Source organism: Crotalus tigris, unplaced genomic scaffold (assembly GCF_016545835.1).
Source record: "Crotalus tigris isolate CLP2741 ecotype Arizona unplaced genomic scaffold, ASM1654583v1 scf7180000019422.807890, whole genome shotgun sequence".
In the NCBI taxonomy this organism is placed as follows: domain Eukaryota; kingdom Metazoa; phylum Chordata; class Lepidosauria; order Squamata; family Viperidae; genus Crotalus; species Crotalus tigris.
The window spans coordinates 237,554-254,353 of NW_024097531.1; the positions used below are offsets into that span (position 1 = coordinate 237,554).

At 38.2% G+C, this 16,800-nt stretch overlaps 1 protein-coding gene across 4 annotated transcripts in view; it reads left to right on the forward strand.

The window, feature by feature from the left end:
* Positions 1-11,229, forward strand: part of DOCK8 (dedicator of cytokinesis 8) — a 96,952-nt gene extending 85,723 nt beyond the window's left edge. For all 4 annotated transcript variants that reach the window (XM_039362307.1, XM_039362308.1, XM_039362310.1 and 1 more), the window contains 10 exons: positions 239-431; positions 1,666-1,809; positions 2,994-3,125; positions 4,231-4,365; positions 6,407-6,496; positions 7,256-7,492; positions 8,007-8,150; positions 8,572-8,678; positions 9,174-9,344; positions 10,124-11,229. In XM_039362307.1, coding sequence (XP_039218241.1) covers positions 239-431; positions 1,666-1,809; positions 2,994-3,125; positions 4,231-4,365; positions 6,407-6,496; positions 7,256-7,492; positions 8,007-8,150; positions 8,572-8,678; positions 9,174-9,344; positions 10,124-10,181 — 1,411 coding nt within the window. In that variant the 3' untranslated portion in view covers positions 10,182-11,229. The remainder of the gene's footprint in view (positions 1-238; positions 432-1,665; positions 1,810-2,993; positions 3,126-4,230; positions 4,366-6,406; positions 6,497-7,255; positions 7,493-8,006; positions 8,151-8,571; positions 8,679-9,173; positions 9,345-10,123) is intronic.
* Positions 11,230-16,800: the final 5,571 nt, after the last annotated feature.

Here is a 16,800-nt window from a genome sequence, read left to right on the forward strand (position 1 = left end):
ACTCATTAGAAATGTGTTACAAAATGTAAGGAAAGAGGTCTTTATGATGCAATTCTGATGTAACCTTTTTAGTGGTAAAAGAGATTGAGATATGGAAAATTTTATGGAATATTATTATTTTCTAGTTACTTGCCTTTTTCAAGCTAGATGCTGTGCTTTCAAGCTAAAATAATATATCTTGCATCATCCAACCTGATGCCAAACAAAGCATGCTTTTTTTACCACATTATTTTCTTAGAATTGCCAAAGGATATCAGACTTCACCTGACTTAAGGCTCACCTGGCTTCAGAACATGGCAGAGAAGCACACCAAGAAGAAATGCTACACCGAAGCTGCCATGTGCCTCATTCATGCTGCTGCTCTTGTTGCAGAATATTTGAGCATGTTAGAGGACCATAGTTATCTGCCAGTCGGAAGTGTCACTTTCCAGGTAGGAGCAAATTACTCTTTTCATGCAAGTCTTTTCCTGTAACGTCCTGGTTAAGCTAGATTGATCCCACAGATACTGAGCACATCCACTGGAGCTTAGCAAGAGTGACAGGATAAAAACCAGTAGTCAAAGCAGATTGCAGAAATAAATCAGGGAGAAACAGAACCTACTTCTCATTAATGGTACTGTATGAATCTTTCTAGGCAGATAAGAAGCTTGCAAGATTTAAATCCTTTCTATGTACTCAGCATATCTGCACACTGAAAACTACATATTCAGTATAGTTAGTTTAGCAATCCAAAAACTTAATGTTCCATCCTAGTAGCTCTATGCCACACACCGTGCCAAAAAAATAGGCAAAGGATCAATTTATGTTATCTAACTTAGAGCAGAGAGCCAATTTGCTATATTGGTTAAGGCATCAGGCTAGAAACCAGGAGAACATAAATTTTAGTCCTACTTTGGATTAGAAGCCAGTTGGGTGACATTGGACCAGTCAATTCCTCTTGGCGCTAAAAAGGAGGCAAACATTTCTGAAAAACCTTGCCAAGAAAACTGAAACGCCTTGTCCAGGCAGTCTCTGAGAATTGGACACGACTGAACAGAAAGAAAAAATATTAGAGTGAGTTGTAACTTAGAGTGAATCTTAACAAAGCAGAATGCAAATCAGGAGAAGCATGCTACTGAAGCAGTGGACTTGTGAAGAGAAAGCACTACATTACACAAATATCTGTAAGGTTATTTTACCCTATTTATCCTTACAATGATTGTCCTATCTTCTTATTATTTATTATAGGGATATAGGGGTCTGGGCAGAGATGTGGTCCCTTGTCCAAACCAGAACTTATGGAGAATGTGAATGTGCACATCCAAGGCCCACACATTCCAAATTGTTGCGTCTGACAAACCTAAACTCTCTTGTGTTCATTGCTTTCTGTCCTTACCTTAAGTTCAGTCTTCTTTCTAGTGTGTGGTAGTGTCCCCCATGCAGTGAAACACATCCTTCAGTTTCGAAAGCCATCCTGAATACTTTAAAACTGGCACAAAAAATTGAACATTTGTCGGCAAATTTTGGGTGCTTGTAGGCAAAAGCCTCTGTGCAGCTATTTTTCTTTTTTGCCAATTACATTTTAATAATATAAAACAAAAAGTAAAAGGAATAAAGATTTACAATTTACAATAGAATGCAATATCTAGAGTTGTCTATTCTCCACCTTCCTGTTCTCTTTTTCAGAATATTTCCTCCAACGTCCTAGAAGAGTCTGCTGTCTCAGATGATATTCTGTCTCCAGATGAAGATGGAGTTTGCTCAGGAAGATATTTCTCAGAGAACGGGTTGGTGGGACTGTTGGAAAATGCAGCTGAGCTTTTTAACACTGTGAGTAATAGTATACCATCTTTTAATTTTGTTTATTTATATATGTCTTTAATTGGATATACAGGCTGCTGCAACTCTAGGGAGCTTACATCTCTAAAAGTAGGATCAATAAAATGAAAGTAAAAGACATATACATCCAGAACAAACAATCCAATGCATCAAAAGAAAACTAACAGAGGCTTGGCAACCGTCTTTAAGCCAAGCCTGAGAGCCAAGCCAGCTTTTCATAGACTTGTAGAACAGTTGTGGAGAGGGAGCCATATGCATTTCCAGGGGGATGCTATTTTAGAGCACTAATACTGCAACAGAGAAGAAATACTTCCTAATAAATGACATTGTTTAATTTAAAATATTCATGTCCTGCTTATTTGCATTGCTTGGTTAAAAACATAAGTGGGTTAAAACCTAGAGTGGGTGGGTACATGAGGGCACTGTTGCCTTCATGGGTACAAGAAAATGCTTTGATGGCTTCTTTTAAATTGTACATTTTTTTTTTTTTTTTTTTTGGTTTGGTCCAGGGAAATCCAACCTTGGCAACTTTAAGACTTATGGACTTCAACTCCCAGAATTCCTCAGTCAGAATGGCTGGCTGGGAAATTCTGGGAATTGAAGTCCCCAGGACTTCAGGTTGCCAAGGTTGGACACCCCTGGTTTAATCACTTGTGTGGACAATCTCATCTCAGTACACTATGTAATGAATTGGCAATATAGTCACCGTTTATATTCCATGGCATATCATTTTAGTTTTAACTGTATCAAATTCAATATCAAAAAGATTTTGTTTGAATTGAGTACGGCCTTAATGAGACTTTACACATTAGCAGTGGTCTGATGTGCATATATGTGTGTGTGTGTGTGTGTGTGTATGTGTATGTGTGTATATATATGTATGTATGTATGTATGTATGTATGTATGTATATATATATGTATGTATGTATGTATGTATGTATGTCTTTGGTTATTCAGGTTTTCTCCCGCATCAAATTGGAAGTGTCTTGGCCAAGACACTTCCAATTTGACTTGGGAGAAAACCCGAATAACCAAAGACCTACATACAAACACCCGTGAAAACCTCAGAAAACGTATGTGCCTGACATTTCTTCGTCAGGCATGATGCTCTGAACGTGGTAATTTTCTGATGAATGATTGCAACTATTTTAAAAATGTTTCTTCTTTCCACAAGGGAGGACTGTATGAAACTGTCAATGAGGTTTGCAAGATTGTCATCCCCATTTTGGAAGCAAATCGAGATTTTAGGAAGCTTTCTTCTGTTCACAGTAAACTCCAAAAGGCTTTTGAGAGCATAATAAATAAGGTACTTTTTTCTGTTGTTGGGCTACAGTGTTTGTATATAGGTTAGGAAGGTACTTTCAGGCTTTAGGCAAGAAAAAACAAATATTTAGGCAAGAAAAATCAAATGTACAGTATAGTATAGGGGGTACCTTGCTCAATAGTAGTAACTGTGAGAGGGATCTTGGAGTCCTATTGGACAATCATTTAAATATGAGCCGGCAGTGTGCTGCAGCTGCCAAAAAAGCCAACACAGTGCTAGGCTGCATTAACAGAAGGATAGAATCAAGATCACATGAAGTATTAATACCACTTTACAATGCCTTGGTAAGGCCACACTTGGAATACTGCATCCAGTTTTGGTTACCACGATGTAAAAAGATGTTGAGACTCTAGAAAGAGTATAGAGAAGAGCAACAAAGATGATTAGGGGACTGGAGGCTAAAACATGTAAGGAACGGTTGCTGGAATTGGGTACGTCTAGTTTAATGAAGAGAAGGACGAGGGGGGAAATGATAGCAGTGTTCCACTATCTCAGGGGCTGCCACAAAGAAGAGGGAGTCAAGCTATTTTTCAAAGCGCCTGAGGGCAGGACTAGAAGCAACGGATGGAAACTAATCAAGGAGAGAAGCAACCTAGAACTAAGGAGAAACTTTCTGATAGTTAGAACAATTAACCAGTGGAACAACCTGCCTCCAGAAGCAGTGAATACTCCAACACTGGAAGTTTTTAAGAAGAAACTGGACAGCCATTTGTCCAAAATGGTGTAGGGTTTCCTGCCTGAGCAGGGGGTTGGATTTGATGAGCTCCAAGGTCCCTTCCAACTTTATTATTATTATTACTACTACTATTATTATTATTATTATTCAAGCATTTTTTGCTTCTTTCTTTTCTATCTAGTCCAGGAGTCTCAAAATTTGTAAAGTTATGGACTTTACCTCTCAGAATTCCTCAGCCAGCCATACGGCTGGGGAATTCTGGGAGCTGAAGTCCACAAGTCTTAAAATTGCCAAGTTTTGAGATACCTGATCTAGTCAATTCCAGGATACATTTAAAAGTAAAATATAAGTGCTCTTTGGAAAACTGCTGCAAAAAGACAGGTTTATTTCAGTTATTTTGTAATCAATCAGGGTCAAAAGAGAATGTTTGGGACTTATTTCCGTGTTTGTTTCTATGGAGCCATGTTTGGAGATCTGGATGAACAAGAATTTGTTTATAAAGAACCTGCCATAACCAAACTTCCTGAGATATCTCACCGATTGGAGGTAGGTAATTACACCTGTAATAAGAAAACATAGCAAAAGAATATTCAGAAAGATAACAGTTTTATAAACTGAATGGAAATGGTAAAGGTGGAATAATTTCGTTTACAACCTCCTAAACTACTGTAATCTTACCCCATGTCATACCCTCCAATTGTAATGGGACAGCAGCCTCTACAATGCCTTCTGGGGATTCTGGGATTTATAGTCCATTCAGACCTGGAGATTTTACTTCACTAAATATTCTTTTGAACCTAGGAGCTTAGCTCAACTTCAACATCAAAAAATCTTTATAAATTGGAAAGCATTTAGTCTTACGATTTCCATTGCTTTCTAGTTACCTCCAGTTACCAGTTGCCATTTAAATAAGGAGTTGCCATATAAATAAAGGGAACCATAGCAGTATAAAAGCTCAGAATGCAATGAAAAAAATGGGGGCATCAAAGAAAAGAGAGAATACAGTGGGATTTTTTAAAAAATATGAAGATACGTCAGTTTTTAGTCGTTTCCTGTAAAATTAGTGAGCCTTGCAAGGGAAGCTGAATACATTAACTTTTTATATCAGAACAATTAGTCCTCACTCCTTTACCCCATACTCCTTTACCCCATGAGAATAAAGGAACAATTTCTACCAAAACAAAACCAATAAAACCTCATGGATTTTGTTCAGGGCTTCAGGATTTGAAATGAAAGTTAGGAATTTATAATTAATGAATAGCAGAAATGTGTGTTTAAAGTGTGAGAATGAAGATCACGTTATATGGGAAAACAAAGCACTTTAACAAAACATTGGCAGCGCTCTAGCATGTAGGATTTACAAATTAGTTTGGCAGAGTCGTCGTCCTCCCAAAATGTTCTTTCCATTGTGCCTGCTTGATTGTGATTCTACAGGGGAATTCCGACCTGTCGGGGGATTTGTAGCAAAAGAGTGAGAGGAAGCTTGAGTGATAGGAGGTGAGAAAAATGGGGTACAAAGAGCCCCAGTGACTGACAAGCAAATGGAGAGGGATAGTATGAAAAGAGAAGGTGGATGATTTAGATCAGTGCTGAGAAAGAAGCTCAACTTGTTAGAAAGTCCGTGGAAACTTATACTTGGACAATATGCACCAATGGCAAAATTAACAGCCTAATTTCACAACAACAGAAGTTTAACCAAGTTCGAAGAATGGTTTCCCTATATCTATATATTAGACAGCCAAGTGAAAATAAACACACTATGGTTTTTAATGGGTCCCAAATGTTTATAAATACCACAAATGGGTCAAGGTATAAAGGGGGAAGAAACCAGCTAACGTTTAGGAATTTTATTTATTTTTCCTTTTTTTTTCTCCTTTTTCTTTTCATTGTTTTTGTTTTTCTCTTTTCTACTGTGCATAAACAAGTAATACAATTTGGATTTTAGTATTATTAAGTTTAAAATAGAAACCTTTATTATATAATACAATAATATAATATACTTTGTTACACTTAGCTTTGTATGTTCGTACAGTTTTAGCAACTTTATGTTCATCAACATTAATATTTTAGAAACTGCAGTTGATATTCATACATACTTTTTCCCCTTCTCCTAAAAGTTTGGATTTACCTAAATCATCATGCTGTTAATAATCTCTAGCTTATACTGTATAAATACCATTCTACACAAGTAATAGAATGTATTACTTGCATCTTAAAACATAATTAAACAATATTAAAAATATAAAAGACCCATGGGTTAGGAAGAACCACTATTTTTAAAAATCAGCACAACTATTTTTTCTAATTCTTTCCTTCTATAAGCCATAAGGATTGGGACTAGCCCCCCCCTTTGAAGTTCCAAAGGAGAGGGGCTACAGCAGAAAAGTTTCATCTCTTAGGTATCATTACGCTTCTCCTGCCAGATATGTTGGGATGTGTTCATGTAATCAGGGAGAGGCGGTCCCTCAAATAATCTGGCCCCATCTCATGTAGCACCTTAAATTGCACTTCATCTTATCACTTGACTTATTTCGTAGATTTGCATTTGTATGTATTACATGTACTCGTGATTTTGTTTCCTTCTTAGGGATTTTATGGTCAATGCTTTGGAGAAGATCGCATTGTTGTGATCAAAGACTCTATTCCTGTCAAAAAGAACAAGTTAGATCCCAGAAAGGTATGGTAACACTACTTCTAACTCTACAGTTAGAAATCTTTTACTTTTCAGAAAAAAACCCTAAAATCTGAACCTAAATTAAGACAAAAAGTTTGTCCAAATGAAAAGAGAGCACAGTCTTACAGGATCCTGATGCCTATGGTGAACACTCCCAGGATAGTATGACAGAGAGAGACTAAAGTGCAGTCTTGTGAGTGGTCTTGCAAGATCCAGTCTTATGCTGGATTGGTAATGAATGTCAACTAAATAAGAACAGAATCCAAGACATGTACAACAAATACTTTCTCTTTTTCATGTGTGATTCTCTTTAGCTTAAGCTTGATAATAATTAACCTATGAGACCCTGCTTGGTGCAGCAGTAAAGGCATCATGCTGGAAACCAGGAGACTGTGAGTTGTAGTCCCACCTTGGGCATGAAGCCAGCTGAGTTATCTTGGGCCACCACTCTCTCTCTTTGCCTAGGAAGCCGGCAGGGACAAACTATTTCTGAAAAACCTTGCTAAAAAATCAGGGACCACTCCAGGCTGTAACCAGGAAGCAACATCGAGGCGAAGACCTCAAATAATAATAATTATATCCTGTGACAATATCTTCAGCACCATCAAGCATCCACATTACTTGTCTCAGATCCTTGGGAAAGATTCGATAGGTGGATAAAAATCTCAAATCCAGTCTATATTTCTGACTGACTGGGTGATGAACCATAGTAATAACTAGCATAATTTACATAAAGATTTACCCACTTTTCCTTCTCTCCAGGCCTATATACAAATTACTTTTGTGGAACCATACTTTGATGATTATGAGATGAAAGAAAGAGTAACCCCCTTTGAGAAAAACTTCGGTCTTCGACGATTTATGTACACCACCCCTTTTACTCGAGATGGGCGTCCACGAGGAGAGCTGAGTGAGCAGTATAAGCGGAAGACCATTTTGACCACAATGCATGCTTTTCCTTACATCAAAACTAGAATCAATGTCATTCAAAAGGAGGAGGTAAAGCATGTTTCTTAAGAAGGAACAGTGAATCTGTAGCTTCAGGGCTGCATTGGGCTTTTCAATCACCTTTTCCCTACTTTTAGAGTTACTTCTGATCGCAACTGCTGAAGATACATTTTTCAGTCATTTTAAGACCAGGAAAAACTATTAAGACTATATAGTGTTTAACTTTATAGTGTACAGGTTACAATACTTGCAAAACGGCTAAGAATCCCTAAATGGCAACAGAGATATAGAGAAAATGCTGGGTCACTGTTGCCTTCTACTAAGTAACCTTGATGCTTTGCAGACTAGACATGGTAGTGCAAGTCCTTAAAAAGATATTAGAAGTAACACAAAGTAAATCTTTCAAATTCTTGGTAACCACCACCACCACCACCACCACCCGACTCCAGTGTACATGTGTGACCTTCCCCACTCTGGGGCCCTATGCCTGTCTTCCAGACTTTTATTTTATTAATGTCTGCATTTTCTTTATGAATGGACTATCTTTATCCATCTTTGGTTTCAGTATGTGTTGATGCCAATTGAAGTAGCAATTGAAGACATGCAAAAGAAAACCCTTGAGCTAGCAGTTGCCACCCACCAAGTGCCTCCAGATGCCAAAATGCTCCAGATGGTCCTTCAGGGTTCTGTGGGAGCCACTGTTAACCAGGTACATAAGGATAAATAACAAAATACTTACGCTTCACAAAGTATTTTCTGAACTTTTCTGTTCAGCCTTACTGGCATATTGTTTAAACAATAACAATGAAAATGTCATAAATATGTATGTACATGCCTATTCTGGAAATCAACTAAGTTTTTCATAGTTGCTCGTATCATCCAATAATTCCTGAGTCTCTACCAGTAGTATAATCTATTGGCATTACTTTCTGATCTAGGTTATCAGTTATCAGTGCTACCATTAAGTAGATTCCTGATGCTGATTTTCTTTTTATTTTGCCCCATTCTATTGCAACTGGGATTTCCTGAAAGTTCATTGCCCAATAAAAATACCCTTTTGTTCTTTGCTTTCTGCTGGGTGTTACATGCTTATGTAGTTCCCTAATACAGTAAAATGTTATTCTAATAAGGGACCACTAGAGGTAGCTCAAGTGTTTCTCGCGGAGATTCCAGATGATCCAAAACTTTACCGTCACCACAACAAGCTGAGATTATGCTTCAAAGAGTTCATAATGAGGTAAGTAAAGAAGACAGAGAAATCAGTTAATCTTGTAATTACCCTGAGTGGGTCTGCACTAGCAGATCTGGGCGTGAGATGGCTTCATAATAAGGGCTAATCATTCAATCCAATGAACCCCCTAGGCTTATTGTTACAGAGATAAAATGAAGTAGTAATGTCATATTAGTGACCTTAAGCTTCTACAGAAAAGGTGGGAGAACATACACCTAACAAGTAAAAAAGTCATAGCATCTTCACTGCATTATAGAGTAATCATCAGTAAAGGATATTTCTACATTTATAGAAGGAAAACTAATAATGAGATTGCCTCTGATTATAACATAAGAAGTATGCTACTTCTTCATAGTCATCTTTCCCCAACCTACTTTTTCAGAATGAGGTCACTAAAATATGTATCCAGGTCAAGGGTTTGATATTACTACACATGGCTTAATGTAGTTAAGTGTAACCCATCACCAAGTAAATGTTTTTTTTCCATCATTTGGGCAACAGGTGTGGAGAAGCACTGGAAAAAAACCGGCACCTGATTACCCCTGACCAAAAAGAATATCATAAGGAACTGAAAAAGAACTATGAGAAATTGGAGAACAGCCTCAGACCAATGATTAGGAGGAAAATCCCAGAGCTATATAAACCTATTGTGAAATTTAACAGTATTTCAAGGTATTGAAACAATACTGTATTTTAAATGTTGACTGTGTCAAAAATGTGTCCCATGAGAATGAGGAGCATCCAGTTAGGATCAAGTCATCAGAATTATTATATAGTGTTAATAAAATTGTATTTGCACAATAAACTGAGATAATCCTTAGAATGCAGAAAAGGAACTTTAACCTATTCCTGATTTAAGTTATAGTTGCTACATGGAGAATATATATCCTGTCTCCATCCATGCCGAAATGTAGCCCTGTGATACAGCGATATAATTCAACTATTTCTAAATTGAAAAGAAGTTGTGCTTTTAAAGAATTAGCCTAGATAAAGAAATGCAAAAAGGCAAAACCTATTGATGTTTTCCCCCATATTCAGTATTTTCCAGAAATTATTTTTTTGCCTGATTTGCATTTCTATTTTTACATTTCTGTAGAAGCAAATTTTCTATATACCCTCTGGATTTTAATGATATCAATTTTATACCATAGTTATCTAGATTTAAATGCTACATTATATGAACGTAGTATTCAATTTTGAATAGATCATGTCTTTTCTTACAGTTTTTCCTATATAAGTTGGTACACGGTACAATGTGTTACAGTAATATATAGCTATATAATCAGTCATATTATAATAGAAGTATATTGAATAATAAATGTTTCTCAAAATATATTAATATATTTTTGAGAAGTCTGTTATTTGATTATCTTTTTAAAATCTCTCTCGTTCTCTCCACACACATCCATTCCCACATTTTAAAATTATTTTATAATTGTTATTCATTTCAGAGATTCTTTCAAGAATTCTAGTATAAAGAAGTATGAACTGCCCACACAGAGCTCTTAAGAATAATAATCTTATGAAAACAAGCAATCCTTCGGCAACAGAATCAAATGAAGGAAGTTACTGGCTGGTGTGCCATGTAGAAAGAAGCCCTTCTCACAATTCCTGATGACAACATTTTGTCAATATGTCCAGCAATTGTTACAAATGAGTCAAAATGCCCATTGGCTGCAAGACAGCAGACAGCTGAGATTTTTTTCAGTTTAATATTTTCAAAGAAGATATTCCTGCATTTTCTCCAAAGATATAAAGGCCAGTTAATGATGTTGCGCTGTCTTCCCTCTTTATATTTTTGAGTATCTGTGAAGACTACTTTGCTGATCTTTGATCATAGAAGTCCTATGAAAATGACCAGAATTAATATAAAGAGCATTTAGCTTAATCATGGATGGCATTCAAATTATACAGACAGATTCTCTAGGGAGTGCAAATATCAACAGTAAGGTTTAATTAAACAAGATTTAACTCAAGTAAAATCTGATTGAGTTCAATAGGTAAATTATGAATATGTACAATTGCAATTTGTTGCATGAAATCAACAGTCTTAAATGCTTGACTGGTAGCATTGTGATGGGCCTGTTAAGCAATTATATCATAGAAGCTGAGATTTTATTTTATCAAAAAACATAAAAAGCAAGTTAAATAAACTTGAGGAAATAGGATTTGATAACAATGGAGAGCCTATCTTACTTACATTTTTTTCTTATTATTATAGCTACATTGTTATGTACATAACAATGTGAACTCACAGCTGCCAGTTCTTTAGTTGGTGCTGGCCTTCATACACACTGAGTTACTATTATTATTATAAAACTAGTAGTTAGATTTATTATAATTTTAGAAATATGAAGTGCTTCTTGATAATCCCATATTTCTGAATATTTGGTAAAAATATTTTTTTTCTGTTACATACCTGTGTATATGTATATAGTGTTGTGAAATATCCAAGTCTTTAAGGGCAACTAAATATTTTGGCACTTTTATACTTAAAGGTCTAAAATCAGTACATACAATTTTTTAAGATGAAATAAAATATTATTTTAGTACGAAATCTCTTTATCTGAGTTCTGATTCAAATGCAGTCGCACTATACTATCCTCTTTAATCTTCCAAAGTCCATGTTCGAAAAAGAAGAAAGTAAAACAAGACTTTGACAAATGTCAGCTACTCTAAGCAACATATGGTATAGGGCAGGGGTCTTCAGACTTGGCCCTTTTATGACTTGTGGACTTCAACTCCCAGAATTCCTCAGCCAGCGTGCCTGGCTGAGGAATTCTGGGAGTTGAAGTCCACAAGTCATAAAAGGGCCAAGTTTGAAGACTTCTGGTATAGGGTTTCCTGCCTGAACAGGGGGTTGAACTAGATGACCTCCAAGCTACCTTCCAATTATTATTATTGTTGTTGTTATTAGCAATAGGAAGCTATATGCAGTGCTTGACATTACATTGCTGTGTACTCTTGGACCTAACACCGGTGCTCTTTTTTGGTGCAGGTGGTTCTCGACATTCATTTAGCAATTATATGAAGTTATAACAGTGCTGCAAACAGTGACTTAACTCCTTGCACTTATAATCATCCTCACTGTCACATATTCACAGTTCGGGTGCTTGGCAACTGGCATGTATTTACAAGGATTGCAGGGTCCTGGAGTCACATGATCACCATTTGTGTCTTTCCCAGCCAGCTTCTGGCAAGCAGAGTCTTTGGGAGAAGCTGCATTCATTTAATTAACGCATGGTTTTGCTAAAGGACCACAGCAAAAAAAGGTTATAAAATTGGGCACGGTCACATGATGACTCACTTAAGAACCACATCACTTAACAATGGAAATTCTGGTCCCAGCTGTCATAAGTTGAGGACTATCTATAGCTTTACATCTGCATTTTCCCCCCGGACCAGCTAAATATGAGCATGCAAATGGCTCTACATCTGAACAGCACCTTAGAACAATGAACAGGGTAATCAATCTGTTCTTGGTTTCTATGGCTTCATTAAATTCAGGATTCTATGTAGCCAATATGCAATTCTCTCTACTGTAGCATTATATCTCAGAATTGCTGATTGGGCATCAGTATTCAGCTAACTTATTCTCCTGTTACAAATTGCTCTCTTTAACTTGAAACAAAAGTAGCTGAACTGAACTAAAAAAAAAAAAAGCAAGTAACCTTATTTACTGCTATTCAAAATAATACATTAAAGGTCCACAGAAGCTTCTTTAAAGTGGCATTCTCATTAATCATGTTGTATTGTCAGTTGGGTAAAGCAAACAGTGAGATCATTTCCTAAAAACTAATAATTTAAGGGTCTTGGCATGTATCAGCAAAGTGTCTTTTTTTAGTGCTCTCCCTTGAAGTATTTTGGAATATCTTCAAGAATACAAAATCAACACTGAATGGAGAAAAGGACCTAACACATTCCATTTGTTCACTCCTGTGTTCAGCTTTGCCATTTGTTTGTTTTTTATAAATAGCTGTGGAAAATCTCAAGGCAGAGAGAAAAGAAAGTCAACCACTTTACCTGTCCTAACTAGCCGGTAGTTTATTAAAATACACATACAGCGTGACAAGCCAGTGGGACAGTTTCTTCACATGACATCTGACAAACTTGAGTCAGGTTGCAACGTTTTAAATTTTAACCTCCATGTACTGTTTTATGTCATCATATTTAATTTGTATGCTGCCCAGAGTTTTTCTGTGAGAGAGATGGGTGGTTTCAAAATTTGATAAATAAAAATAAACAAGTGCATTTTTAAGTTGATAAAAATATTAGTAATAACTGGATTGTGCTTTTATTAGCCTGAAGTGAGACTTTACAGCTTACAAAGTCTTATATATAACTTTTTGAGCCTATTGTCTACAAACAGAAGCAGCTGGCTGACCTTATTGGAGTTCAGAAGATAAGGAGGGTTAGGTCATTTAAGACATGGATGGGTACCTAAACTGACTTTGTCCTGATGTATAAAAAAGCATCTTCCGGTTGCAGAGTCTATTTTCCCCTTGGTTCTATCATAACTCTGATTGATTTTTATATTGGTAAACGGTTTTTTGTACAATAAAGTTAGTGCCAATTAATATAACCAACAGGTTTCATTAGGTATGGGCAAGAACCATTTATTTCTTTCAAAAATTATTTGTTTCCGTCAATAAAAGTTACAGCTGAGTGGTGATGCTCAGGCCTTCCCTTCTGTAATCCTAATACCATTGCTACTTCCTTAATAGAAAACATCTGGGGTAGGTGCAAATCACAGACGTCAAAAGACGGGGAAAATCAAAAATAGGAAAAAAGAGCTAGGAGGAGATGAATTGGGTCTCATAGGTAACAATTACATGTTTGGCACATAAATCTCCCACTAGAGTTTTAGGTTTTTTACTTATTGAATAACTGTGTCTTCTGTTTTCAGAAAAAGGAAAAATTCCTTTACCAAGGCTTTAGAGCAGTGATGGCAAACCTTTTAGAGACCGAGTGCCCAAACTGCAACCCAAAGCCCACTTATTTATCGACGGGTCCCAGGTGGGCATGGTCCACTGGGTGGGCATGGCTGTGGTGGTCATGGCAGATTGGGTGGGTGTGGCCAAGGTGGGCATGATCACTTTGATGTTACTCATGGGGAGGGACGCCTGTGGGGGCCAGGCAGGTTGGGGGAGATCCAGGGGTCTCTGGCAGGTGGGGCGGTGGGCAGGAGGCTCATCCTGCAAGGTGAGGCAAGGCAAGACGAGGCAGGGTGGGGGTACCATTGTCACAGGGCAAGGTGAGGCAGGGGCCAGGGCGGCTACTGTCTAACACCATCAGCCCCCGCACACAGAGGTCAGTGAGCGCATGGGTGCTGGGATGCATCCGGCCAAGTGGGACCTCGGTGAGTTAGCGAATGGCTGGTTGAAGAGGGATGGTTGCCATCTCCGGGACATGGCTTGTGTGCCCACAGAGAGGGCTCTGAGTGCCACCTCTGGCACGCGTGCCATAGGTTCGCCACCACTGCTATAGAGCAGGGATGGGCAACAATGGCAGGTTTTGAACCTATGGACTTCAACTTCCAGAATTTCTGAGGCAACAGAGCTGGCTCAGGAATTCTGGAAGTTAAGGTCCATAGGTTGTAAACTTGCCATTGTAGTCCACCCTTGCTCTATAGCCTTGGTAAAGTTCACAGATCACAAAGCTGCCATAGTTGCCCAACCCTGCTATAGAGTGGTAATATCTTTAGCAAGCTTGTAGACCTCACCACTTTCTCCTGATCATCTGGATTTGCAATTAAGTCTTATAGTTCAGAGTTCCCCAACCTTTCCAGCTTTTCAAAATGGCAGGGGGTGGGGAGAGGGAATGGTTCCGCGCAAGCAGCCAGCAAATGCGCTTGCAAGCGCAGTTCCATTTGCACAAACAATGTGCAGGCATCTGCCTGCTGCTCGTGCAAATGAAGTCCATGTGCACGCTCTCACCCACTGCTCTTAGAAGCGAAGATGCGTGTGCGTGTACCCAGTCGCCTGCCGTTTCTACAGCCCAGTTGCAAATAGGTCGTGGCCCACTAGTGGGCCACGGCCCAGAGATTGAGGACCCCTGTTGTAGTTAATGGGAAGATGCATGTTAGATTTTTGTCTTCCTTTCAACTGTGTCTGCGTTGAGAATGCCTGGACAAGTCCTTGCAATTTTCTTGGTGAGGTTTTTCAGAAATGGTTTGCCATTGCCTTCTTCCTAGGGCTGGAAGAAAGTGATTGGCCTAGTTACCCAACTGGCTTTGTGCCTAAGGTGGGACTAAAATTCAAAGTCTCCCAGTTACTAGCCTGATGCATAACCACTATACCAAGCTTACTCTCTCATTGTGATTTGCCATTTAGCAGTGTGGGGTATTTTTATGGAGCATAACTTCTGCAATCTATTCTTTTTCCTTTTGAGGATTGTTGGGTAAAATAGGAATGGAAATGAGATGGAGTACAAGTCATTTTAAAGTTGCAAGGATGCAAGATGAAGTCGAGGACTCTGAAGAAGAACCAGATAGAGAGAAGGAAGCTGTTTTGATTCAATTCCAGAAAGACACACAACTCTCCTAGTTCAAGAATATACCCTCTGGAACAAGATAACCCTTGAGGTCTGTGTGGCTCTTTGCCTAATGCCATTCCAGAAGGCCTTGAAGACATGACTATTCTTGTTGGATAAGTTTTTGCAAATGTTCTGTTTTGAGTGGTTGTTTGCCATTTGGGTTATTTATAGCTGATTGTGTTCTTCTTTGTTTCTGTTTGATATTGAGAGCCACCAAGGATAATTTTGGAGTCAAGCACTTAAATTTAACAGAAATAAACGAATAAGCTTTTATGCCAACCACCTGTCTCCACTTGATTCTGAGGGCATCATTACCAAACCTGCACCAAGACAAAATGTCACTGGAGCAAATATTTGCAACATTATCTAGCACAGGGATCCCTAACCCCTGGTCTGTGGACCAGTACTGGGCCGCAGCATGCCAGCAACCAGTCCACACAAGCAAGGAAAGCCCCATCTACAGGATACAGGCAGCACACAAAACCATGCCTCCTCTGGTCTGCAGAAAAACCTCTCTCCGTGTAACCGGTCCCTGGTGCACCAAAAGTTGGGGGCCTCTGGTCTAGCAGGCCTTTCGAACACAAGGGATTTCCTGGGGAAAAAGAATTAAACCGCCAAGGCTAAGCCAGAAGCCATTTAAAAACCGCCATAGTTGTGTACAGCTTACATGGTAAGGTATAACCAAACAGGTCACTGTATACTTTAATATGTTGTATGAAATGGACCTCTATCATCTTTTAGCTCCTAGAATACCTTTCTCAGTTAAGCTACATCTAGGTTAAACCACATTATAGCTTTGTGCATGGATTCTCAAACTGTAAGTCACAATCACCCTCGGGGGGGGGGGTGTTTACCTGATCTGGCTTGCATAGGCAAAACGATAGTATTATCAAAACTCAGACCTATTTTGCCTGGACAACTTGCAGTGGATTTGCACAAAGTAGAGAGCAAAACCTGGAGGAAGTTTTGAGAGAGAACTAAACCAGTAGGTCTAACCACTTGTCAAAGCACTATATCAACTCTCTCTCTTATCATCTCTTTCTCATCTATCTGTCTGTCTGTCTGTCTATCATTTATCTATCATATATATCATTATTTATCTTCTCTCTCTCTCCTTACCAATCAGTCATAGATCCATCCATCCAAACTATAAAATGGAATGATTCTGTACTTAAAAACCATATCCTCTGGGGTATCAAGCTCCATGACACCACTTGCTAAGTGCTGTCCAGAACCAGCATTGTTGCTAAGTAGTATAACCTGCCTTCAGAATGTTTTGTGAACAAATGTACATGCTAGTGAATTTCAGTACTTTTAGCCATTATTTTACATTACTAGCCTAGAACAGAGGTAAATGAAAAATGAAAAATGATCAACCTACAAGTAGTGCTGATAAATGTAAGCCTCAGTCAAAAAAAATGTGATGAAAGTTACATTTCTTTTAGAAAGTTGGATATTACTTGTCCAACTTCAAACCCAAAGAATTTATCAGCTTTAGTTATGAGAAGGGAAGCACACAAATTCATTTATCATTTCTGCGGGTATGGGGTGGGGGCATAATCTGATAAAGGCTCCTAATTTAGTGTCTTGTGTA